This window comes from Ascaphus truei, chromosome 18, assembly GCF_040206685.1.
Source record: "Ascaphus truei isolate aAscTru1 chromosome 18, aAscTru1.hap1, whole genome shotgun sequence".
NCBI classification, from domain to species: Eukaryota; Metazoa; Chordata; class Amphibia; order Anura; family Ascaphidae; genus Ascaphus; species Ascaphus truei.
The window spans coordinates 12,067,821-12,095,718 of record NC_134500.1 but is presented as its reverse complement, the minus strand read 5'-3'; the positions used below and the strand labels follow the sequence as shown (position 1 = coordinate 12,095,718).

The 27,898-nt window shown below is 43.7% G+C and overlaps 1 protein-coding gene across 3 annotated transcripts in view; it reads left to right on the top strand.

Moving 5' to 3' along the window:
* The window catches only part of EFL1 (elongation factor like GTPase 1), a 117,772-nt gene extending 91,658 nt beyond the window's left edge, over positions 1-26,114 (top strand). For 2 of the 3 annotated variants that reach the window (XM_075575552.1, XM_075575553.1), the window contains exons 16-20: positions 4,643-4,774; positions 7,443-7,590; positions 10,207-11,207; positions 14,655-14,839; positions 25,185-26,114. In XM_075575552.1, the coding sequence (XP_075431667.1) occupies positions 4,643-4,774; positions 7,443-7,590; positions 10,207-11,207; positions 14,655-14,839; positions 25,185-25,373 (1,655 nt within the window). In that variant the 3' untranslated portion in view covers positions 25,374-26,114. Of the gene's footprint in view, positions 1-4,642; positions 4,775-7,442; positions 7,591-10,206; positions 11,208-11,828; positions 11,931-14,654; positions 14,840-25,184 lie in introns of those variants that run through there. The other variant, XR_012788898.1, reaches the window with a different exon arrangement.
* The last annotated feature ends 1,784 nt before the right edge of the window (positions 26,115-27,898 follow it).

Here is a 27,898-nt window from a genome sequence, read left to right as displayed (position 1 = left end):
TGCACTGGAGGCACCGGGAGGCGCGACCATGACGTCACGTGAGTGGTTCTCCCTCATTGGCTGAACCGCTCACGTGACATGACCGTCGCTCGTCAATATCAATTTCAGATGCCTGCTCAAAATTTGCGCGCTTGGACGAGTCGTGCGCGCTGTACGCGCACAATTGAAATATTCATTTGTTTTGGCGGCATAGCAGCTACAATGTATCCTTATATTACTAAGGTAACATTATCTATTGTTACAGTTTGCAGCTCAAACTGCTGGGAATATTGGCAACAAATGATCACAAACAGGTGGCTATACCCTGCTATAGAAATCAATGGATGCTCGGTATATTAATACTCAACGGTCCTCTGCTACATTACATTGATCTGAACAGAATAAACTCGTTATAATACCCCCGCTCTGTCTTCAGATTAAGAATTGAGCAGCGGCTTATTCTTATTTGATGCTTGCCAGGAAATCCACTCTACGTCCACTCTGTGTACCAACAAACAAGAATATACATTCACCTTGGAGTCACAACATTCTCTGGCATGGGATCAATGACCAAGTTTCCACTGTGCATACTCTGCGAAAAGAAAGGAGGCCTCAACAATTAAAGACAATCTGATAATGCTGTATCTGTCGCAACACGTATTTTGGATATTTAAGGACAGGTAATACTATTGGAACAGAACAGTGCTTTCCTTTGTTGGTAAAAGCTTCTTCTTAAGGTCACACAAACTCGGTGAGAAGTGACGTTTCCACACCTGTGAAGTGTTATAGGGCATTGGTTATTTTTAACACATCAACACTCAGATTACTTATTCAATTTCCACTGTACAATTTCCCTTTCCAAGATGACATTGTTGTGGGTTGATTTCTGTCCCGTTAATGTTAAATGTCATAACTTTATTTTTTTTTTTTAATTTAAAGATGCCGTCCTTTTACACAAAAAAAAAGGTTCAGCGGCGAGAAAACGTTTGTGAACCCCTTAGGATTTTCACATGTTCCAACCCTAGAATGTTATTAGATCTTAATCGAAGTCCTAATAATAGATAAAGGCAACCTGATGAAACAAATGACACAAAAACATGATACTTTTCCAACATGTGTTTACCCACAAATGGTCAACATTTAATATGGGGTTTAGAGCCGAAATTTGACTAGGCCATTCTAAAACGCGGAATTTCTTCTTCTGCAGCCATTCTTTTGTAGATCTGCTTCTATGTTTAGGATCATTGTCTTGCTGCATGACCCACTTTCGATTTCAGCTTCAGCTCACAGACGGATGGACTGACATTCTCGTCCAGAATCTTATGATACAGTGCAAAATTCATGGTTGTGTCAATGATGGCAAGCCATCTAGGTCCTGAGGCAGCAAAGCCGCTCCAAACCATCATACTCCATACTTTGTTTCAGAAAGTAGGGGGAACTGTGAATCATGGCATCATGGTGGGGTGATAAGGATAACACCGTGAGTCCCCCCCCCCCCTCCTTGCCCCCCCTTTGGAGACCTACTAATCCACAATGTTTCTTCTAGGTCTGTATCTGCTGTAATCACTGCTGCATTGAGTGCCATCCAAAATTACTGTGGTTAGCACAGCTAGGACATCCAGCTCCAGCAGCTTGGCACATGCTATTGTAGCCCAACCCTATGAGAGGAGACTGTTCTACAGCAGAATTCTTCTACTAGGTCTACAAAGGGGCCGGCTCGGAAAACATTTAGGAGTAGAAAAGCCACCAGGGAGAAGGAGCGGCTCAGTGAGTAAAGACACTGACTGATAACACTGAGCTTGAAGCAGGGGAACCTAGTTCAATTCCCGGTGTCGGCTCCTTGTGACCTTGGGCAAGTCACTTTATCTCCCTGTGCCTCCAGGTGCCAAAAACATAGATTGTAAGCTCATCTGGGCAGGGACCTGTGCCTATAACAATTTCTATGTGCTGCGTACCGTGTGCTATACTGTAATTGTGTCGCGCTTTGGGTACCACTGGGAGGAAAGCGCTATATGAAATAATAATAATAATTATTATTACTATTATTATTATAATCTAGTAAGTACACTGGGAAAGCATATTTCGGAGAGCAAGAACATGGGGTCACGCTCTGAAACTGCAGGTTAAAGGGAAGTGTGAGGAAGTACTTCACAGGGAGGGTGGTGGATTAGTGGAATCGCCTCCCAGCAGAGCGCATGGGGCTAACACAGGAAGGGATCTCATACTTGCTTGGGATAGACATATGGATCAAATATGGTCTGCGGTTTTACAGCAGGTAGGAAGATGGGCAGACTTGATAATAATTTAGAAACACACAAAGTGAAAACCGGGTGCTTCTAAACTACAATATGATAATAAATAATATACACAATATAAGTGATAGGAATGTATAATGTGCAAATGTGATAAGTGACCTCCACCAACACAACGTGAATTATAAGTATAATTATAATGTGAAATACACTTAAATAAAATAAAGCAGCTCTACACCCTTTATGAGGACTGTCCAGGTCCAAATAGATCTTGCGTAGTTTTCCAATTGGGAGGAGCGCTGTGATACTCGTGAACATATGCAATAAAAAGGAAACAATATAATGGTGCAGATGGTAAAAAATAAAAATGATCAAAAACCAGTCTCTGCAATGGTTGTACTCACAAACGATAAGGTAAAATACACGTATCAGAGACCCATCTCTCTCTGATATGAGCCCTTTGATAGATGCCCTCTTAGGATGGTATAATGGTTGAAATTCTGGAAGCTTGTGGTGTATTGTAGATCATATGGATAATCAAAGTATCTCCCAAGGATTATAGAGAGAAAAAAAGAGAGAACGCACAATAGTATAGTACGATCTAGAATTGTATTGTACAACAGTATAAATATAGATATTGCACTCACATTTCACATAAAAGGTATATTCGCGGGAGAGGACCGCTGTAGTCAGACGGATGGTGCCGGTATCTCTAGGAACGACGGAGCACTTCCGCGTAAGTGATGCGGGAACTTAAACTGCACAGAGATACCGGCAGCACCTCCAGAGTAAGATTGTGTTTATAAGGGAGGTCCTTTGGGGTTCAGTATTCCGATTCCTGAAGAAGCCACAGCGAAACGCGTCAAATCGATCAGCTGTGGGAGGTGACAGAGCTGGGGAGAATACCGGAGGAAGGTGCTGGCAAACTACGGAGACGGACATACTAGGCAGCCTCTTCCGCCCTTACCCGAGACGTCACAGGATGTGACGCGGGCACACGTTACGTACGCGGAAGTGCTCCGTCGTTCCTAGAGATACCGGCACCATCCGTCTGACTACAGCTGTCCTCTCCCGCGAATATACCTTTTATGTGAAATGTGAGTGCAATATCTATATTTATACTGTTGTACAATACAATTCTAGATCGTACTATACTATTGTGCGTTCTCTCTTTTCTCTCTTTTCTCTCTATAATCCTTGGGAGATACTTTGATTATCCATATGATCTACAATACACAACAAGCTTCCAGAATTTCAACCATTATACCATCCTAAGAGGGCATCTATCAAAGGGCTCATATCAGAGAGAGATGGGTCTCTGATACGTGTATTTTACCTTATCGTTTGTGAGTACAACCATTGCAGAGACTGTTTTTTGATCATTTTTATTTTTTACCATCTGCACCATTATATTGTTTCCTTTTTTTGATAATAATTTAACCTGAAATGGCAGTCCTAAAGAAGGTTTGTATGTAAATGAAACACTCCAATACCAATGGGAAAGATGGATAAAGCCCTCCCAAGTTGGCCCTCGAAGAGAACCTCCCTGAATAAAATAAAATGTCACTTTTAATAGGATTTATTTTAAATATATATATATAAAACAAAACAAAGATATAAAGGAGTGCCTAGTACAACAACCTGCCTAACTGTGAGTAGGTAACCTACTGCGTTTGAACAACCTAAAACCTCCCAGGTTAGAGCATTACCACGTAAGAAAAAATACTGCATATTAGTAGCGTTAATCTTAAAATATCTTAAAGCTTAATGTCAACATTACTGGAATAGTGTGCTAGGAACAATATGCAATATGAAATAGCCACCAGATATAGTAAATCAGATAGCGTTTCCTATAACTGGGATTAATTATAAGACATCAGCAGCTGGGTCCTGGAAAACGAGTAAAACACGATAAGGATCGTAAGTAACTTGTGTAAATAGAACTGGAACAAGTCCCCTCCGATTAGTGATTACAAACATCTCTTCTCTGAGTTAAAGCCCAAACAGTCTGCAGATGCATTGTAAGCTTCTAATTACATTTTGTAGTGTTTAAGACTATCAGAAAATGTATGACTACGGCCAAACGACTGGGTAAACGTTGAAGCCATCTTCTGATCTTGTCGAGTAGATTGGGGCCATTTTTGTTCATCCTTTTTAAAAGAAGTGATGGAAAAGTCCTGGAACAGAATCAATTTGCGTTGTCAACACTTGAGCCAGCTTGATTTTCCAAACCGGTGTAAGAATTGCCTGTTGTTTGAGGTCCTAACTAGTCCGTAATGAAACTGGCATAATATATGGAACACAATCAAACATAACTTATGCAACAACCATTGAAACTGGTAGGGCGAGTCTGGAGCTTAAATACATTTTCTGCTTGCTCTCCTAACTGGTGGTATGTTTGTTCTTACTAGGTATCGGAGGCTTGGAAGATTTTGTTCTGAAGTCATCAACATTGTCCACATCACCGGCTTGTCCACCTTTCATTCCTCTCAACTTTGAAGCAACACCAATTGTTCGAGTTGCCGTTGAACCAAAGCATCCAAGTAAGTTGTCCTGTTGCCTACTATCTCAAAATATGTTCATATGTTTAGAAACACTCTAAAAAAATAGAGATTTGGTACTTTGTAGCTTTTCTAGGCTAATGTGTAAAATGAAGGGGGGAAAACATATTCATGAAATTTTATGGAAATAAAGTGAACCAACTCAAATACTAATTAATACATTTAGAGGTGATTGTTAAAAATAAGTATTTGCTCCAAATGAAAACGCTCATTGACTATATGCTTTTATATCTTTTATTACTATAAGGGTTACCAATCTGCCTAATGTATCATTTGAGTTTTATTGCTAATAGGCAGCCATAAAATGCTCAAATAACTCCCGTCCTTTTAGTGAAACGGCTTTAAACCCCCAGTACAAATTGCCATTCTAGAAACAATTGGGAAATGACACGCCACATTTCCTTGTTCTTGTGTGTTCGAATGGGCGCAAAATACAAGAAGTGATTTTTCTGAGATTCACGTTTGTCACCTCGTAAGCCATCAACTATTGTCTCTGCCAATGAAGAAGTTGTTGTTGTTGTTGTTGTTGTTGTTATTTTTTATTTGTAAGGCGCCAACATTATTCGGCAGCCCAGTACAATGTGGGGAGGGAGGACAAACTGAGACAATAGGAAGGAGGTTACTTACCCAAGGCAGTCAAGTAAATACATTGGTGTTGAACTCTTGGTTTGATGAGTTTTAAGCTGGAGATTCACTGACCTCTATGGGTTATGGTAACACAATCCCGCGGTAACTGCCAGTCATGTCAATGGTCATATATGTGGTTACGGAGGTCGGCGAAACCCCAACGTAAGAGTCTTTCATATGCAGTGGAATGATCCAGTTTCTCTCCCAATTAGGGAATGTAGTTCTTGCTTAATATGGTTAGCTGGCGTTAACCCCAAAGTCAGACTGAAGAATGCCCACGCTTGAAGATTGCAACAATTGTAATGTATTCAGTGTGTCCTTGGAACATTTAAATGTACTGGTAAATTTTGACTTTGTCATCCTTGTACTTCAAATTGTGTTTATTTTTCTCTAAATTAATGATAGTTATGTATTTTTTTTGGTTTGTCTAAGAGAGACTCTTAATCCTCTACAGCTTCAATTCCCCTTCAAGAAGCAAAGCTATTAGTTTCTGTGGCGAATCTAAACCCAGGGCTTCTTAATACCTGCTAAGTACTCTTCACCGCGGTTATGTCCGTGCCAACTTGTTCCACTTCCAATTATTTGTTGGCTTTCTTCAAGTTCTTTATTTGTAACCACTTTCTGTGAAACTTTATGTACACACATCCGTGTAAATCTCTTAACATTGAGAACGGAAGGGTTTTTGCTGCAGAAGAGCTCAATAGACAATGTTAGGTCAATAGAAACTGGACCAAAACATGGACAGTTTGGAGCATATTGGCTGTGTGTATCTGTGTTGAGTACACATCATTTCAGGTAAATGTGTATTGGGTGGTGTCGGGTGAGATGACTACAATGTGGGAAGGCATGGGGAGAAAGGATCAGTAAACCCCCAGATGCAGAAAGTTTAAATACATATGGGCTGTCATATTGCTTTTATTAGGTATGTAGAAGTTGGGTGGCCAGCTGGTAATGTCAACCTGATTTTGTACTGCTTGATGATCGAGAACACTTGCACAATTATCACTCCGCATACAATGCCTCCACTGCCGCCAGGGATTCTGGGTAATATGCAAATGAGCACTAGCTGTGTGCCCCTTTTTGCTTTAAATCCACTTTAACATGGATCCATATAAGTTCAGGCCTGCTCATTACACTGCTCCAACAGCAAAGCCTGGGTTAAAGGAAGTGCATGGCGAGCAAACCTGCTCATGTACAGCTGTGTTACTGGGGCTCATGGTAACCCCAATGCTGCTTGTTACTCTGTAGCACTCTGGAATAGAAGTAGATATGATGCGTTCTGACCATTGAAAACCATGCTTTGCACTGTAAAAATGTAACTATTATAGCGTGAATGAATTACTGCCCCCAAGTATTTCCATTCTCACCATTTTTTGGGTGGGCACGAACACAATATCTATTCCACGGTGAAAACAAGTGTCTTAATAATAAGCCTCCTCCTCAATTAAAGTTCTATTGTGTTTAATCTCAATACTGCCAGTGAAGGGTGGTAATATGTGGTATCTCAATGCTACAGTACACTTTTTTGTAACCCCTTTGGTGCCAGAGGGGCTGCAACACCTTGAACAGGCACCAAAAGAGGTAACGCGATGGTCTTCCATGGAGTGAGACCTAATCCATATGGGTGATACTTGCTTAGCGTTTTCATCCTGTGGTTGTGGAAGTTGATGCGTTGCATGTACAGTATGAATAATTGTCACGTTGGCCCAATAACCTTATCACAGTTGACAAATAAGTTACCTATTTTACCTAAGTCCGAGGTTCTCAACTCCAGTCCTCAAGACTCCTCAACAGGTCAGGTTTTAAGGACATCGCAGCTTCAGCACAGGTGGCTCAATCAGTGTCGCAGTCAAAGACTGAGCCACTGATTGAGCCACCTGTGCTGAAGCAGGGGCTGATTGAGCCACCTGTGCTGAAGCAGGGATATCCTTAGATCCTGACCTGTTGGGGGATCTTGATGAGTGGAGTTGGGCACCCCTGACCTAACTCAACACTATATCCTTTCTTTTTCTTTTTTCCCTAGGTGAAATGCCACAACTAGTTAAAGGAATGAAGCTTTTAAACCAAGCTGATCCCTGCGTTGAAGTTTTAATACAGGAAACTGGGGAGCACGTTCTCATCACAGCCGGAGAAGTACACCTGCAACGCTGTCTGGATGATTTAAGACACAGGTTGAGGAAAAAATATATATATATATTTCTGTAAACCTATTGTAGGTGGCCTTGGTATAGTAATTCCCAGGCACTGATTTATGTTTTTTGGTTAGCCCGAGATTTCTTCTTCCAAAAATCTCCGGCTCTTCTGCTAGACCATAAATACATTTATTAATGGCTATAAAATTATCTGCTGCTGGCAAATGCTGCCTTTTCCCTGCCCTTGCATCTATCTTGAGCACTTTTTTGGCAGACTACTTCTCGTTGCTTGTCACTGGATAGGTTTGCTTCATTTATTGGTACATGTTTTGTGTACGATGAATGTTCCAATTAAAAAGCAATGCAGGCATGAACAAAGGATAATTCTTCTGTCACCACAGATAGAGATTCTCTAGCACGGCGGTTCCCAACCTTTGCTACACTGCGCACCCCCTGCTAGAAAATATTTGTTCCGCGAACCCCTATTTAATAAATCTCATTGCCTACTTGTCAGACTAATCGCTAACCAAACCGTGACCGATCCCAGGCAGTGTAGGGCCCTGAGCTCGTGGGGGGGAGTATACGCTTAATAAGGCCCCAAACTGCACCTCCGTGTATGCAGGCAGCATGGGGAAGTGGGAGGGGGGGGGGGGTATAGCTGTTAATTACTGTCGGAGTTTTCAAAGTCACGTCACATAATGCCTTGCTGATGTGACTGCAAAACATGTATGTGAACTTGCATTAACTTGACGTCAAATGACGCCGCGAGTTCACGTGATGTCACAACCCCGCGGCGTAATTTGACACCGCATTAGAGGTAAAGGAGGGTGTGATATGGGAGAGCAGGCGGGGTGGAGGGGGGGCAGCGTAGGAAGTTTGCGCACCCTTGACGTTACCCACGGGTTTGATTGACCGCTTGAGAATTGACTCCTTGACAAGTTTGCTGCCTACATCTCTCGCTCTACCCAGCAGCTCTTCATCAGTTCCCCCGGGAATACCAGACCTGTCCCCAGATGCAAAAGTGATTGTATGTCGTTACCCAGAACCCCTGGCTGCAGTGGAAGCAGTGTATGCTATGAGATAATGGGGAAAGGCAGGGCTGCAGACCTGTCTGAGACATGTGAATGATATTTTTATTTGCTATGTAATAATATATATATTAAGACATAATAGCTTGATGTAGGTGTTGAATGCATCTGCCATACATCGGCACATGTAAATAAGGATAAAAGAATTGGAGCCGGGCGCTCCTAATTGGGGTGGGAATATTTTCAAATGCAAAATAACAACACACGTGCTCGTGCCCCAAAGAACCAGTGTCACATAAGCCACTTCTTTCTTCTGTCAAAGCAAGGACACGGATAGACAGGTGGCTCACTCAGCTTTGACTGAGCTACTGATTGAGCCACCTGTGCTGAAGCAGGGATATCCCGAAAACCTGACCTGTTGGCCGGCCCATGTTGTCCACCCCTACTCTGGAGATAACAACATAAGTACATTATACTGACATAGTTTAAACAAGGTCTCTTCAACTAATTTTCCAAAGGGGCCAAATCAGGAAAAAAAAGTTAGGAGTAGATTGGCCACAAGAATACTGTAATGTCAATTTTGGTACATTTATAGATTTACGCTATTTATAGATTTAAGCTATAGCATTTATAGAATTGAGATATATATATACATACACACACACACACACACACACACACACACACACACACACATATACACTGTATGTTATGTGTATGTAGATACCACCTTGAGAAAGGTCCCGCTTGCGGACCGAAACGTTGGTATTGTGTCTTGTCTACAATATACTTTTTTTGATCATCACTGGAGTGCTGCCTCTGATTTCGTTTAAAACACGGTATCGTATTGCATATTTATTCATATAGGATTTGCACCCTCATTACAGACTGCCATTACGGAGTGCCTGCTGTTCCTTTGTTTTACTATATATCTGTGTGTGTATATATATATATATATATATATATATATATATATATATATATATATATATATATATATATATAATTTTGTAACCATAAATACGCACACATTATTTTGTGATGTGCATCTCTTCCTGGCTGCTGAATAATAATAATAAAGCAGTGTTCCTTCTGACATGTGTTGCATTCCACCTTCCCCACAGGTGCCCATTCCATTTATACATGGAAAGGTCTATACTTAGAAAGCACGTTGGGTCCTGTTAGAATTGCTTCAGCATGAGCTTTTCAGTTCTTTTCTTCCTTTCACTTGGTAACCAGCAGCCAGGCTCCATTTTTACATTGCACTGCAGTCACGCAGCTGGCTTTGTTTAGGTTTCAGCACCCCTAAAAGGATCCTACCGCAATTTAACGCAATAATAACTGTACCCAAGCTATTTCAACAGATTAAATCTTTTGCAATGTATAGAATAAGCTTTATTGGAGCCCCTACAATGCTTTTAGCTGCTTACAACCAATGCTCAACCCTTTGCACTTCCAACTGGTATATAAGGAAACCACTAATACTATTAAAGACTGGCAGGAGCTGAGAGACAAGCGAAATAAAAGTAACATGTCAAACTTGATCAGGATCTCTGCACTGTATAGACCTGTCCAGTAACATACAGAGATTATTTTCATTGGGCTATTTTTTTCTCTTCCCGTTTAGGTTTGCAAAGATTGAGATCAGCGCATCTGCCCCTATAATCCCATTTAGAGAGACTATTATAAGACCACCGAAAGTTGACATGGTGAACGAAGACATGGGAAGACAGCACAAAGTGGCCATCATACACCAAGTAAAGGAAGAGCAAAATAAGTCTCCAGAGGGAGTCCAGATTGACCCTGACGGCCTGGTAACCTTGACCACACCCAATAAATTAGCCACTCTCGGTGTCCGGGCCATGCCACTTCCCGAAGAAGTAACTCAGCTGCTGGAGAAGAACTGTGAGTTGATTCGAACTATGGAGCAGATTAACATAGCTTTGAATGAGGGTAGCAACACAATTACAATTGATCAGAAGACCATAGACAGGATCAATGAGTTCAAAAGTAAACTTGAGCAACACCTGCAGGGAAGAAGGTGGAGGAATGCTGTAGACCAGATATGGTCATTTGGTCCAAGGCGTTATGGGCCTAATATCTTATTAAATCGAATTGAAAGCTATGAAAGACCCTCTGTTTGGCAGTGCGTTGACCAGGGAGCCAAAGAGGTGACGCACAGGAATTTTGACAATAGCATAGTTAGTGGATTTCAACTGGTGACTCTTGCTGGCCCGATGTGTGAAGAACCCCTAATGGGTGTTTGTTTCATTGTGGAAAAATTGGATATGTGCAAAGCTCAGCAGTTTATTGATGCTGGGAGACAGGATGCAAAGGAGAATACTGTAGTAGAGCAAGACCAAAGCAAGATTGTATCAACTGGTGGTAACGCCGTCCATTCTACTAAAGATGAGGAGCTCGTACCCGACATTCAAAATGGTGCAAGACCTCTAGAGAAGTCCGTCAAGCACAAAGGGGAATTCTTTCTCGTAGACTGTTACGGTCCTTTCTCTGGTCAGCTAATTGCCACCATGAAGGAAGCTTGTCGTTATGCCTTCCAAGTTAGACCCCAGAGACTCATGGCTGCCATGTACACCTGTGACATCATGGCCACGGCAGAAGTATTGGGTAAGTAAGATGACTTTACTGTCCAATTTCTTCCAGACATACCTAGTGCATCTCACAGTAATGTGCATTTGAATTGATCAAAGGCTGATGATCAAATGTATTAATTTGATAGACTTTTATCATTGTTGTGTGGCTTGCGAGAGGCATTAACCCCCTTATTGTGAGAGGTGCCTTGCTGGACATTTTAGGGGGATATGTTAAAACATTTTCTATTATAGACAGGAGATACTATGTAACTATCCATGATTTAAAACAGAGCTCCGTTTGCAGTTTTAAACATTTTTACATTGAAAGGACCTGTAATGCATTGTATCTTATTTTCAACATAATAGAAGTGCATGTAAATTCTTGTTTAAGGCAAGAAAGGTGTTTTTTCACACACTGTTGACTGATACCAAATTCTGAATCTGGATATAGGTATCAATGAAAAAATACTTGGTATAATATTGTATTATTACAGCAAAGCTATTTTGGGACGTTTCTATTTATTCTAACGCCGTCCGTCCCTGCTATTTATTGTGCAGAAAACCAGGTATGTTTGTTTGTTGTACTTTGCAGCCATAATTAGTGTGCAAAAGCCCTCATTCTGTTTGACACTTAAGTTCACCTTTTATTTACTAGATAATGAAAAGGGTCCCTTCCATGACCAGTCTTGATCCCTTGAAATTGAATGGGTTACCAAGATAGGACAGAACCTCCTTCCTCGTGATGTTGAAATATGATGTACGTGTCCCTTCCTATGTATATTTTCCAGTATTCTGTCCTGTATACTAAAAAGCACAGTGTACATGGCTGGCACTTTTGTAAATCATGTGCGGACATACTGGGGAAAATGTGGTAGTAATGTGTGAACAAAATCACAAAATGATGTTCTTACTTTGAATCTTAATTGAGCAAGACGGGGCAGACTCTCTGATGTTCTTCAAGTGCAGAAGAAGTCATTCTGCAACCTTTTCGGGGTTTTCTTACAATGAGAGCTTCTTGACCCCCGAGGCATATTTTGCAAATGTTCTTCATCAACCTTTTCTTTTACTTCTAAAAACACAGTCTAACGGGCTCTGAATGATCTTTCCAAAGTTCACTTGGTGTATAGCAAGCCTTCAAGTACAAAGCCTATAAATAAAATAAAAACAATTTATTTTTATTTATCTTTTTGTAATTATTCAACATAAAAGGCAGCAGAGGTGTAGGACTGGGGCGGCCAACTCCAGTCCTCAAGGGCCACCAACAGGTCAGGTTTTAAGGACATCCCTGCTTCAGCACAGGTGGCTCAGTCGAAGGCTGAGCCACTGATTGAGCCACCTGTGCTGAAGCTGGGACTGATTGAGCCAGCTGTGCTGAAGCAGGGATATCCTGAAAACCTGACCTGTTGGTGGCTTTTGAGGACTGGAAGGCCACTCCTGGTTTAGGATAAGGAATGTCTGACTACAGTATGAATGCTTACAGCCATGTGTTTGTTACATTGATACAGTGCTTAAGTCCTGATATGTATTTCTAATGCTTTTTGAAGAACTGCATGTCTGTATGAAGAGATGTAACGAATACATTGTCATTATAATGGAACACTAGCTTCATCTGTACATAGGACGTGACGGCCATTTCTCTTCCCCAAAATTAAAATGATACATATTTTAAAGTGCAGAGTTATTAAAAACAAAAGGTAAGAATCACTCTGCCAATAAATAAAAACAAAAAAGGTTTGTTGAAAGAAAACCTTAAAGTGTATGGTTTTTAAACGGATCCTTAGGGATTGCACTTTTACAAGGCTGCGGCATGCAGGCCTGATTTTTAGCCTCACTAATCTCACGGACTGCAATGAAGACGCTCACTTTTCCGTTATAATGTCATGTTTTGTCCAGAACCCCCCACACCCCCCCCCCCCCCCCCCCCGAAATCTCACTGATATAGGTCCCTGGAAGAGGGCATGTCTCATATATTCTTGGAAAAATAAATGCCAACAGCTGACATTTTCACGAGGCCCCACAAAAGGTGTTTTTAAATCGATAATTTACCCTGAACGCACTGAGAAAGCGCCAGTATGTATGTGAGAAAGCACGTTCGAAGAGCAAGAGATGGAAGATAATCCAGCAGCATAATTAGCATTTAGTTTCAGTATAACGTGACGTTAGGTTCTAGAAATAGGAAAATAAATCAAATGTGACATATTTTTTTTTTTTTTTAAAGTAGTGTATTTTCCAGCTGTGAAGGAAAAACCTTGTTTTACCCCAGAACTAATGTCCTTCAACATCAATAGCATTGGCTGATCATGATTCATAAAGTTTATTCTCGCTGAGTGAATATTTTGCCACTTATGGGCAGCTCCTAAATAACTCTTGGATGAGACAATGTTGTGTCCGTAACACAATCAATGTGTTTTGTAATTTTGTAAATGAAATGTTACAAAAATAAATAAATAAATAAAGGTATATTATTTCTGGACGGCTATCAGCAGTAACAGCTAGTTTGCCGACTTCAAAGAATATGCCGGCATATGTACCACAAGCAGCTGATCAGTTATGTCAAGTATTTACAACAGAGCACATGAGCTGTACGTTTTTAATGGTAAACATATGATCTGATAAATCATTCTAACACATAAACGTCTGACCTATCGATGTTACCGAATTCTTATGCGGCTGGGTTTTTCAGATAAACTCCATGTGCACCAGTGCCACATTCTTCACCTTCATGTCTAGCATAACATTTTTCTTGATCAAAGAATCCATGTTTTAGACCAGCACGGTTCTGCAACGGGGTCTGTGCAGGCGGATCTGTATTTCACTGCACCAGCATAATTGACACCACACAGTTTTCTTTCTCCAGGCAAAGTCAAGCGCTTGGTATATTACTATTTCTAGCTATCATTTTTTTGCATGGGAGTATAGGAGGCTGATTCTGCTCGATGTATTCCCCCATTAACAGCTACTGGAAGTGTATTCTTCTGAAATGTACAATACATCACATGAAATATGTATCTTCAGATGTAGGTCATCTTTCCCCAACAAAAAAAGGTTTTGAGCGAGACACAGGAGATCAAAGAGCTCTTGAAATAAGTCTGCAGCCTGTTTTTATTCAGAAATGTTTAAACATTCTCCTTAGAACTTGTATTTTTGAACTAGGCAAAAAAAAAAAGCATTGTATAAATGAAAATAATTTTGTCCTCTCCGAAAATACCAATTAATGACTAGCGGTTTTCCCTGAAGCGCTGCATCGTTAAGAAGTCACAGTACAGAGCGTATAATTGTTGCCCCCCCTTGCCTTGCAATGCGTTGCTGGACAGCGGCAGTGAAAGGTGATCTAACCAAGTTAACGAGCGCAGAGGGTAATTCTATATTTTCGAGCCACGTAATGGTGATGTTTTCCAAAATAAGTGCCAGTGTTTTGGGGTAGGGGATTGGAAGGGCACAGCAGGCTTAACGATTTCCTCACGCCTCCACGGTTTCACAGGTCGGGTCTACGCTGTGCTGTCGAAACGGGAAGGTCGCGTCCTGCTGGAGGAGATGAAGGAAGGGACAGACGTGTTCATTATCAAGGCGGTGCTGCCCGTGGCCGAAAGCTTCGGGTTTGCTGATGAAATTAGAAAACGGACGAGCGGCCTGGCCAGTCCGCAACTGGTGTTCAGCCACTGGGAGGTAATCCGATTCCTTAATATTATTATATTATTATGGCTCGAAAGAAGAAGCACAAATTTTAAAAATACGCACGGGCTATAAATAAATTTAAAAAATATATATTTATTTAGGTGTCATAAAAACACAAATAAAAGTGTGGTTGAAACCTTTCCCCGCTTCACATTGCAAGGCCGGTACAACCAGCCTCACACTGAAGACACCCAAAAGGTTGGAATAGCAGGTGTCTGTGTGTAGAGTTACTGGCTATGTACGATAACCCAGGCTGTGCTGAAAAGCTGTGTAATACGGCACGCATAAGCTTATAGGGGTCCATGTCAAAATGGATTTGAAGCAAAGGGTGACTCTGTGCTCATTGGCATGTCATTTCCCAGAATCCTTTTCTGCAGTGGACGCACTGTTTGCTAGGAGTTAATGGTGAAAGGCAGGGTTGCAGATCTGTCTGAGACATGTAAATGTGCTCACACGTGACATTTTCATTTGCGATTAAAAACATATCAAATGACAAGAGAGCTAAAAATACAGAACTGCAGCTTATCTGCTTTGAATGATCGTCCTCTGCGAGCCCGTAAGGAACTCCTGCCTTCCGACTCCTATTGTTGTAGGTAGTAATAACGCGACTGCTTCCTAGTTGCGTGTCCTTCGTTCTGGACAAACTTCAATCCAACGCATTTCGTAACTCTTATTAGCTTCATCAGGGGAGCTATGTGGTCACCATTGGTAAGTTTGAAAGGGGGCCTCGGGTGACCTTGCACATGATCAGTGTTACGAGCTCCTAGTTTTTAGGTACTACCCCTATACCCTGTTAGTTAGTTTCTAAAGAGTTACGTGTCTAGTAATGCAATTTAATATTCTAACAACTGTTTATTCAGCCCTTGAAGTTGCCTTATCTTCTAGTTACCCAATGTCAGGGGTGTCCTGCCAGTGTTGTGTGTAAACAACTGTTTCTGAACTACATCTGAACTCTTTACTTAGTTGTTCCATTGTAAGTACCCGAGTAGGTATCACACGCGTTAGGGTCGAGGAAACTTAAAAAAGAAATGTATATATATATATATATATATATATTTTGTAAGAGAAGGAACGGACCCCGCATCCACAAGATAAATTAATTTAACTAAATACCGACTTCTAAATCAGTATGCAGTGATAAGTCAGTGGTGCTGTATGGGCCAAAAATTGTAATAGGAGAAGAGAAAGCCCCAAACAAAAGCACTCTAGTATACAAATTCAAAGTACATATTCACAAAATCTTTATTAAATAACTGTCACAGAACAAAAAATAAAAGAAAGCAAAGAATGATTAAAACAAGGTATGGATCCCCTGTACGTAATGAACTTGACATAAATCCTCCAACAATTTATTCCAAATGGGAAAAAACCATGTCAAATCTGACAAAAAATACACTCTAATGTACCTGACAAGGTGAACAAAAATAATACAGACAAAAAGCCGAAATAGGGGTGGCTATGGCCAGGTCTAATCACATAATATCAAAGCATGGAAATATTACTTATTCTCATTTGCATGTCTAAGACATACATATATATATATGCAAATACAACTGTATGCTCATCTGCATGTCTTAGGCAGGTCTGCAACCCCGCCTTTCCCCATTATCACCCAGCATACAGCACTTCCACTGCAGCAAGGGATTCTGGGAAATGACATGCAAATGAGCACACAGTGTCACTTTTTGCCTCAAAAACCATTTTTAACATGGTTCCCTATAGGCTTAAGCTTGCTGCATGGTCACAGCTTTGAGCACAGCCAGGGTTAAGGTGCATACCCAGAAAACCACCCACAGACAGCTGTTTCGACCTTGATGGGTCTCATCAGTGTGGGGTTGATTTTAACTGGATATGCATAAGAGGCTATGGGATAGGCTATACCATAATACTGAGTTAAGTTATGGTGAGTAAAATATAATCTTATACTATATTAGTGAAAGCACTGTATGCCTGCCTGCCTGCCTGCCTGCCTGCCTGCCTGGATGTCCGGTGTCCCTAGGGGAAATCTGATTGGTCCCTTGGCCCGCCCCCGCACACCTCTCATTGGCCTGAGGCGGAGTGACGGGCCAAAGGACACACACAGGGACACACACACACAGGGACACACACACACCACACACACAGGGACACACACACAGGGACACACACACACACACACACCACACAGGGACACACACACACACACACACACAGGGACACACACACACACACAGGGACACACAGGGACACACACACAGGGACACACACACCACACACAGGGACACACCACACACACCACACACAGGGACACACCACACACACACACACACAAACACACACACAGTGGGGGGGTGTACATTAGCAGCATGTATAACCCGGGGGGTGGGGCTCACATATCCGCCGGTCCCGGAGCCTCTTCCTCCCCGAACATCAGCCTCCACACCCGCGCGCACCTCCTCCTCTCCCCGTGTCTCCCGCGCTTTCAGCCCCCCCCCCCCGGCGCCGCTACAGTCAGCGGGGGAGCGAGCGCCCGGGACACAGCGGGGGAGCGGCCACAACAAGCGGCCTCCCGCCTCAGATCCACGTGGGAGCTGCCGGACGGGTGAGTGAGCGGCCTTCACCTCCCTTCACCCCCCTTCACCTCCCCCTCACCTCCCCTCACCCACCCCTCACCTCCCCTCACCCACCCCTCACCTCCCCTCCACCCCCTCCCCCCCCCCCCGGCGCCGCTACAGTCAGCAGGGGAGCGAGTGCCCGGGACACAGCGGGGGAGCGGCCACAACAAGCGGCCTCCCGCCTCAGATCCACGTGGAGCTTCCGGACGGGTGAGTGAGCGGCCTTCACCTCCCCTCACCCCCCTTCACCTCCCCTCACCCACCCCTCACCTCCCCTCCACCCCCTCCCCCCCCCCCCCCGGCGCCGCTACAGTCAGCGGGGGAGCGAGCGCCCGGGACACAGCGGGGGAGCGGCCACAACACGCTGCCTCCCGCCTCAGATCCACGTGGAGCTTCCGGACGGGTGAGTGAGCGGCCGGACGGGTGAGTAAGCGGCCGGATGGGTGAGGGAGCGGCCTTCACCTCACCCCGCTTCACCTCCCCTCACCCTCACCCACCCCTCACCTCCCTCCACCTCCCCTCCACCCCCCCCTTCATCCCCCTCCACCTCCCCTTCACCTCCCCTCCACCCCCCCTTCACCTCCCCTCCACCCTCCCCCTTCACCTCCCCTCCACCCTTCACCTCCCCTCCACCCCCCACCCCCTTCACCTCCCTTCGCACCACCTGCCCCCCCCTTCCCACCACCTCCCCCCCTTCCCACCATCTCCCCCCCCTTCCCACCACTTCCCCCCTCCTCCCCACCACCTCCCCCCTCCTCCCCCCTCCTTCCCACCACCTCTCCCCCCTTCCCCCCTCTCCCCCCCACCTCCTCCCCTCACCATCAGTACAGCCACAGCAGCACTACCACCGCACATGGGCCGTGTGGACCACTCCCCACCCAAATGCCACACCCACACCACAAACATCCCGGGCAACGCCGGGGCTCTCAGCTAGTCTCAAATAAAAATCTCACTTGTGAGCACATTCACGTCTTAGGCAGGTCTGTACGCTGCCTTTCACCATTATCACCTAGCATACAGTGCTTCCACTGCAGCAAGGGATTCTGGGAAATGACATGCAAATGAGCTCATCGATATGCTACTTGAAATAAAATTTTAAAAAAATTTGCTGAAGTCTCATTACCCGTAGGGAAGTCACAATAATGTGAACCCCCTCACGCAAGTAACCTGTTATCTGATACTTCAACGGTTTCATATTTTAAGGTTTGTGTAAATCTTTTCAGATTTAGGTCTGTTCCTAATGCCATGGTATGGAAGCACCAGGGAACAGTCTGTACTTCTCTGCTGCTTTTGGCAAGAGAATAAAACGCTGTATTTATTCAACGCTTTTAGGAAATATGTTGGGAGTTGTAAGGCTGTCCTTAAAAAAAAAAAAGTTTATCCTAATTGGAACCATTTTTAATTATCCCCGCAAATAATATTGATGTTGTTGACATTAATGATCAATAAAGAAGGTGTTCACAAAGATATATAGTCTTGATAAGAAATGTGTTTTTTTCAATGTGTCATAAGCACATATTGAAGAAATGTGCCTAGTTTTAGCTGTGCTTTTGTATTGTTCTTATCGAGACATCAGCTGATCCTGTCTACCAGACACACCTCAAACCCAAGCCAGATGTTAGTTAGGTGTCTTTCTGGGGCCTAATAGTGTTTCAGTGGTGATAAAACAATGGGGTTTTTAGACAAATATGACTGAGCCACAGATTGAGCCACCTGTGCTGAAGCAGGGATGTCCTTAAAACCTGACCTGTTGGGGGGGTCTTGAGGACAGGAGTTGAGCCCCCCTGATCTACCCAACAACATTTTAAATAAATCTAAATTCTATTGTAATAATCTTTGTGCTTTGGCCGATCCTGGCAGTAAGAAATATTTATACCCAGTGAGGCTGCGGGCGGCTTTTCTCTGTTTGTTTTATATATTAAAATGAAGATTGTCTGTCATTTCACGCAAGTCATTAAACATCCCCAGTGTGACACATGACATTTGAAAGACTAGTGGAGTTCCTTAATGAACTAGTTCAGACTGCCTTTGCCAGCCTGTATTTTAGAAGCCAGTTCTGGCATTGAGAGGGGTAGCATTATCCTTTCCCTGTCTTCTAAAGAAAGGGCCCTTATTTGTTTTGCTGTCGCAGAGCAGGAAATGGCAACGTGACTTCGAAAAAGGTTATGCCTGCATTATGTCAGACTCCAGTGTTAAAACTGTTGAGTCTGTGTTGGGGATACAAAGGGTATCATTTAAAGCTGGTTTCTGTCCAGTTGTAAGGCTACGCAGCCCTCTGCTACAAAATAGGGCTGACAAATGCAGTACGGCCTGAAATTCATTGAATTGATCAACAACATTACAATTAAAGGTCATCGGTTATTTTCGAGTGTGTCATTTCTGAAAATAAGGCCTTTGCAAATGATGAACAGCAGACTGGCCAGCCTCATGATAGATTGCTTAACCATCAAACATCAGGTCATGGAGTTTAGTTTGGGATGTTATATGTAGAATAGTTAAACACAAAGTTCAAAGCTGCAATCCCCCTCCCTCCCCCCCCCCCCCCCTAACTAAGCCCCTGTTTTTCCAGGATGGGAACAAGAGGGGCCCCTGGCGCTTGAACCGAGCTATTTTCAGCTCTAGGGACTCCCCGGTTGATGCGTTACTTACAGTCCAAGTTACCGGTATTAATTTCTCGGTTTTAAAAGGGGATTTACATGGTCATCCAATAGGAAGCCGCAACTGATGATGATGCAGCTTCCTATTGGTTGGAGATTTAAAGCCTGTTCTACTTCCCCTGGAGGGAGATTTAAACCTAGTAAGTTTACCGGGAAGTATCCCGAGAACCAGGTGATTCCCCAGAGTTACAGCGTGGTTTCCATCCGGTAAAAAAAGAAGACGACTCCAAATAAATCGGGGGGAAGGGGATTGCTGCCTTCCACTCAAAATTTGCACATATTTTGCTTCCTGCCAAACACTGTGGATCAATTTTCGCGCAGACTTTTGTTTTTGATGCATATTTGCTATTGTTTGCATATGTATTATTTGGTGTAAATGTATCACTTTCATTAGCTTTGCCCCAATACATGGAGGGCTTATATATCATTAAACGTTTCACATGTTTTGGGCTATAAGCGTTTTCCTTGCTAAAGCCTCCCTTGACTTCTTTTCTAATAAGCTCCATACAGACTAGGGATGGCCAATTCCAGTCCTCAAGGGCCACCAACAGGTCAGGTTTTTAGGATATCCCAGCTTTAGCACAGGTGGCTCAATCAGTTCCAGCTTCAGCACATGTGGCTCAATCAGTGACCTTTCACGGAATACACTTCGGGCTCTGAGTTTAGTAACCCGCGACTATGTACTGCATGCTTCTTCCATACCTATTGGATTAGGATTGCACTAGGGACCTTCTTGTTGGGCCGGTCCAAACCTACTCCGGACTTGCTACACCAAGAACTCCTTAATAGAGAGAACAATCTTGGATTCTTACTACTGGCGCTTACGTAAAGGGCACGTTGCTAACTGAAAACAACAAACGGTGACAGGACACTAATTAATACACTTAACTATAGACACAAACCTATTTACAGGACTTACAGTGAGGACCCCATCGTTAGAACTCTGAAGAACCTGTTTCTAGAACATTGGGTGGAGCTATATATATGTTCTATACTCCCTATAGTGACATCACAGGTCAAAATACATACAAGGGAGTGGCAATCCCTTCTGCATGGTCATCCTACATCACATGATGTGGAGGGGAGTAGCCTGAGTGATCCCATACAGTTAACCCATTAAGGTCGTTAACCCCTTAACTGAAATAGTAGCCCCCAAAGGGAAGCTACAAATTCAAAACAGTTGTACAGGGCAAGAAGAGACCTGTTAAAGGAATCAAACTGCTGCTTTACAGTGTATGTGGGGAGTCAATCTTTCCAAATAGTGTATAGCAGTGCTGCCATTTAACATCTTCACTGCCAGAGGGGGCTGCAATATATGGCAAGCATTGTAATATGCAATTGTACATGCAGAGATGTAAATAATAATAATAATGATCTGACTGGTGTCACTGGCACAAGTTGTGAAGCCCCACATGGGGACCGCTTTTTACGTTTCAAAAACAGATGGGCAGAAAAGGTAGATTAAAAAGTGATTTACAGCTATAAAAACAGACATCTGCAGGTAACCTGAAAAAGAGCAGGGCTTTACCAAAAAATGCAATTCTCAAATAATGATTTCCTAAGCAAGCGGCGAGAGGTTTGTGCTGCAGGTGATAAAAGGCAAACAGAGGAGAAGGCAATGAGATCTGCTAATGCCAGATCGCCGCTGCCTGCTGCATTGCCCGCTATGGCGGGCGCTGCAGGGACAAGAACCGCCCCTCAATGGGGCCGGGCCCGCTACCTACCTTGCCCACCGCGTTGTGCGGACAGATTTCCCTGAAGACAGGAAATCTGTGCTCGCGACGGAGCGTTAGCCGAGCCCCCCGGCGGTTCAGCCAATGAGGGCGAACCTTGCTGTGTGACGTCGTGGCTGCGGCCCCTGCCACGCTCCCCGTCTTTCTCCCTGCTGCTCACCGCGGACCGGGGATCTCGGCTGCACGCGCTGGCAGGCGCGCGTGCAGCGCCGACACACGAGCTTCAGCCTAATTTCGAATGTGTGTCCCCCAATAGTCCAGAAACCCCCCCCCCCCGAAGTGCCACTGAGCACACAGACTTCTTTTTATGTTGCCGTGTTATATGTGCAAATGCTGAATGCTTTTGTAAAGAAACCTTTTCTTTGCTCCCAAAATAAAGCTTTAAAAACAGCCTGGGCAATTATGCAATTACACCGTGATTTGAGATGTACTTTCATCAAATGACAAACAGTCACCCAAAGAGACTCTTCCATGGTAAGGAACATAAGAGGATGTGGATTGATAAGGAACAGATCCGCACAGATTACTTCAACCAGTCCGCCATTAAACAAAGACACTTTTAATGAGAAATTCTTGAACATGCACGTGGCTTCTTTTCCCTAACCTATTATTTGCCAACATTATGTATTTTTAAAGCACAATCTTGTGTATGCGCTTTATACATAAAGGAGCCGCAAATAACATGATCACTTGTGAGCACATTAACCCGTCTCGGACAGATCTGCAGCCCTGCCTCTTCCCTAATCCACCCGCCCCCCCCCCCCACCCCCCATTATCTCTTAGCATAGAATGCCTCCACTGCAGCAGGGATTCTGGGTAATGACATGCAAATGAGCACACAGCGTGTCACTTTGTAATACGGCAGGTATATGCTTATAGGGGTCCCTGTTAAAATTGATATGAAGCAAAAGTGTGTAGCAGTGTGCTCACTTGCATGTCATTACCCAGAATAAGGCGCTACAATAACAGCGCACATCCACAGCTGTACGTTCCTTAGGTCATACCTAAACTTGGCGTTCCGCACATCCAGTCCCTGGAGTAGGACTTTTGCAGGGTCTGGGTGGGTACCACGTCACAGTTGGGTATGATTTAACTAACGTAGCGTTATTTCCCTCTCCTCTCTTTCCCAACACCAGCCAAAGTCCTTGTTCAGCGTCTGGGAGTACAGCGTCTCCTCCATATCCGACGCTGCGTAATGCAGTCCGTTGGACACATTATCCGGCGCCGGACCCGCTTATCCGACGGTCACCGCCGCCAAATTAACATCCTGGGCGCATTCTGTCAGATAAGCAAGGAACGCCTGCAACGGAAAGACAGACGTAATGTCGCGTCACTGGAAGATAACGCTAGGTTACGCTACAATAACGTGACGTTGCGCCTGTGCTAATGAGAACGCTCATTTTGTCATCTGATTCCCTTTGTGGAATACGCGTGAACCACGAGGAATATTAATATCCATTTCCGATTTTAGGCCACGGGGGGTTTTGAGCCCAGATTTCACAGAGCTTTGTGGATCTATCCGTGAGATACATTTCAGTCATTCTTCCACCGTCCGACTTTCCCAGTTGTAATGTTAAACGCCTCCCGTGACACTAAATGGTTAAAGAAAATGATATTGTCTGGGGAATGTTTGCAGTAGTAGACAGCAGCTGGTGCCATTCCTATGCTGATTGGGATATATCATGTATCAGCAGCAGATGCAATGTGACACATTCACCATAGGAAGAGCCGTGTGCTTTCTCTCAGCAGACAGAGATTTGGATAGATGTTTACTTACTGTTAAGATTCACTCCATCTGTCCTGCACTTAATGGTACCTGTCTGTCCACCAGAGACGCGGGACTCCACGCCCAGGTCCTAATTTAGCACGGGGTCATTTGTCATCTTGTGCTTTATAGCGTACGCCCCGTGTTTGAACACACAGATAAGTAAAGGTTTTCTCATCAATCAACACATTAAAAAAAAGGGGGCGCAGCAATAATTGTGTATCTAAGCTCATTTTTAATTTATTTTTTTTCATTTTCTTTTACCGGTTGGGATTTACTCACTGTATGCAACCATGTTAACCTCTTAACTTCCAGAGGGAAGTAGGCACCTGGCTTTAAATGGGTTATTGTAGAAGGGCATGGGATTGGCATGAAACTGTAGTTTACACGGGGGGGAATTCTGAAGTAAATCTTTCAAATGTGCTTTATTTGACCAAAGGGTTAAATGAAGCACATTGTGAACATGTATTATAGGATTCCACAAAGGGGACTTCACTCACCAACAGACCAGGTTTTATGGATATCCCTGCTTCAGCACCGGTGGCCCAGTCAAAGACTGCTGAAGCAGGGCTATCCATAAAACCTGGCCTGTTGGTGGCCCTTCCGAGTTAGTTTGACTAACCCAAAGCCAACCCCATATGTGCCATCTATAGAAGTCTTTGAGAGACTAAATATTTGAGTAGTGTATCAGAGTATCTGCAACAATAATTAGCCTCTTTTAATGCAAGACAATACATTTAGCAAATATATATATATAATTTAAAGGATTGATTTATCTATTTTGGCCTCTGTCTAGAACATTTAGTGGCGGCCTTTGTGCCTTGACCAAGTCACTGCCACTCGCCCTCGTGTTGGTGAATCTCTTCCAGTGACCTCCGATGTAGAAACGCACAATTTATATTTGCGGAAATATAATATCTTTTCTTAACGGACACTGACAAATTGCAAAGCATTGTACTGCGAATGTTACAGGCGCATTTGGTCCCTACTGTCACAGTTTAATTGTGTTGCCTGAGACGCAGGTAATTATAGGGACTTTCCCCGAGGTGACAAGCAGCCGGCCCTTGGATGTGAACCAGCATCAGATGGTATATTTTAAATCTAGTAATATAAAGATGAGGGGAATCAGGTCAAGCCACTTGGGATGCCCCTAGAAGGGGTCTAAGGTAAAGGAGAATAGCAAAAATGGGTGCTAAGATGAATGGTCCGGACAAGGAGTAAGTCATGAGCAAAAGGGAGTCAAGCACACCAAAAAATAAGGAAAAAAATCAACATTATCCCTGATGAAGATGCAGGTTGGCATCGAAACGTTGGATGCAACCATGACTTTTTATCATCATTAAATGACCTTTCTGTGCTACCTTTTGATTTTTTTTTCTTATTTTTTTGGTGTTCTCGGCTCCCTTTTGCTCATATTTTAAATCTAGACACAAATGTGAGTGATGTAAATACAGAAAGATGTGAGGCACAACCATGCTTTTCATTAGGCTGTCTTCCAAATCCTACATGTATCTATGCACCTTTTGTAGGGATCGTACTCGTCGGGACATTAATAACACGTACTCCCATTCTCTTTGTTCAAAAAAGGTCATTTTGAGCGATCCGTGCTGGGTGCCCACTACAGAAGAGGAATATTTGCACTTTGGCGAGAAGGCCGACTCGGAGAACCAGGCCCGGAAGTATGTGACTTCAGTGAGGAAGCGGAAAGGACTTTATGTTGAAGAAAAGACTGTGGAGCATGCGGAGAAGCAAAGGACTCTGGGCAAAAACAAGTAGCCTCTTCAGCATCGTCTGCTGAAAGACGTACACGAACACGGGCAAATAAAAATTCAAGAATAATTTATATCCGGTGCTGGTTACGTATATTTTTCAGTCATAAGAGTTTGTCAATCAAATTGTAATAAACCTGACTGATCAAACCATTCGTTTTCGCTTTCATAAGATAATGCTGTATATACATTAAAGCAGCCAAACGCCTTGCTTCTGGATTTCTGGAGCTGAACGGTGTTGGTTTCAGCTCCCGGGACCCCCTGCCTCCAGAGATACGTACCTCCGTTGGGGGCGCCGGTATCTCTTAAGGAGTTTAAATGTTCAGGTCACGCGGGCCAATAGGAAGCTGCAAGGGATTACCTCACGGCTTCCTATTGGCCTGCAGGACATTTAGACCGCCATTTTGTTAGGCACACACGTTACCTGGCTGCTGAGATACCAGCACCCTCTATGGAGGTATCTCTGGAACCATTGGGTCCCCGGAGCTGAAATTAACACAGTTCTGCTCCGGAGACTCCGTGCTTCAATCCTAGAACGGGAAAAAAATAATACATAGTGCGAGGCGTTTTGCAGGTTTAATAGCCTTTGCGTATTATTAATGTTGTTTATTTGTAAAGGGGAACAGAATGAAATTGCACGATGAGCAAATTGTCGTCAACGCCAATATCAGTTACGAAGATATAAAAAAAAAAAAATTAGGTACAAATCTATTTATATATTGCTTATTTTATTACTTTATACAGTAACGACGTGTGTGTGTTTTATATATATATATATATAAATATATATATATATATATATATACAGTACAATATAGTAATGTGTGTGTGTGTGTGTGTGTGTGTGTGTGTGTGTGTGTGTGTGTGTGTGTGTGTACATATATATATATTTTTATATTTTATATATATATATATATATATTTTTTTATATTATATATATATATATATATATACACAGCTCAACCCCTTTATAACGCTGGGGTCCAAAGAATCACATCGCGCTATAAGCAGATTGTGTTAAAAATAATGTATAATTGTATGCATTGTACCATAAAGTATTTAAGATACCAGCAATCGTGTTGTATAGTATTCATAAATACGAAAATTGGGAGCACGCTTGCATCACGTTATAAGCGGATCCGCGTTGTAACAGATCGCGTTATAACGGGGTTGAGCTGTATATATATATGTAACATAGTATGTCCATAGGTACCTCTCTTTCCCCCATAGTGTATCTGTGATGTAAGTCCCTAGTAAGTTCAGGGCCTTCATGAGTTAATCTATGGGCCAGTGACCCCCCTTTTCCGCCCACTTGTAAGTGATGGAAGTGAGGTGGTGACTCATGGCCTGTGTACAGCCTATCAGACATAGGTTCAGGCCATGAGCCCGCCCCTTCCTGAAGCTAACCAGTGGGTGTAGGCAAAGTTAGATTAGTCTTGCTCTGCCTTCCAAGGTAGGAGCATGAGCTGTCGGACTCTCCCATGGCGCGGATGAGCTGGCCCATCCTAGGCCTAATGGTCTAGGGACCAACAAGACTCAAGGCCGGATACTATCGGGGCAGCACCATCCTGAAGTCCTGGGTCGTTGGACCCTTACAACTGTGCTGTAAAAAGAGCTGTGCAGCATTGATGAGTAGAAGTGTATAGATGTGTGTGTGTGTGTGCTCACCACAAACAGGACAGCACCACAAGGTTGAGGTGGGATGTTTGTATACACTGACCAACCACGTCCGGATTGCAGAGTCGTAGTTGGGTCAGGGTAGGAGAGGTCAGAATAGTCATGGTACTTGCCGTGGTCTAGGATTGGAGAAGTCGGGTGGTCGTTGTGCGTAGCCGGGGTCCAGGAGTAGAGTGGTCAGAATGGTCGTTGTGTGTAGCCGAGGTCTACGGTTCAGAGAAGGTAGAGGTCCTGGTACAAGCTGAGGTCAAAAGGTACAAGAGAGCAAGACAGAATGCACAGAGCGGCAGCAGGATACTTGAGGCAAGCACTTGAAGCATAAACAGAAGTGTATGCTCAGCCAATCTGCCAGAGGGCTGGCTGAGCATATAAGGCATATAAGACCTGGCAGAGGTCCAATGGGAAGCACTGAGTCATCATACATATTCTGTCCACTGGTAAACAGGGCGGCGTGCACCGCAGATGAGAAGTCGTTGCTGATAGCATTAACCCCTCGAGTGCCCCTGGTATTGCGACGCCGGTGTGAAGTGGAGACGAACGTCCTCTGTTGCGTCAAGGGACGCGGCAGCGGAGCCTAGGTCCGGTCCCTGTTGGAGTACAGCAGCGCTCGTGCGAGTGGCGTCACCCAATGCGTCATGGGGGCGGGACTGAGGTCCAATCCTCAGTGTGTGTGTGTGTAGATGTGTAGATAGATGTGCGTGTAGGTACATGTGTAGATGTGTGTGTAACCCCTCTACTTTTAGCTCTGAAACTAACAACTGTTGCGGAGTCTGGAGCCTGAGTCCCTTATTACTTACTGGGCCACACGTGACCTACTGTCAGATGGCAGGAATAATACAAGCACAGTATTGGTAA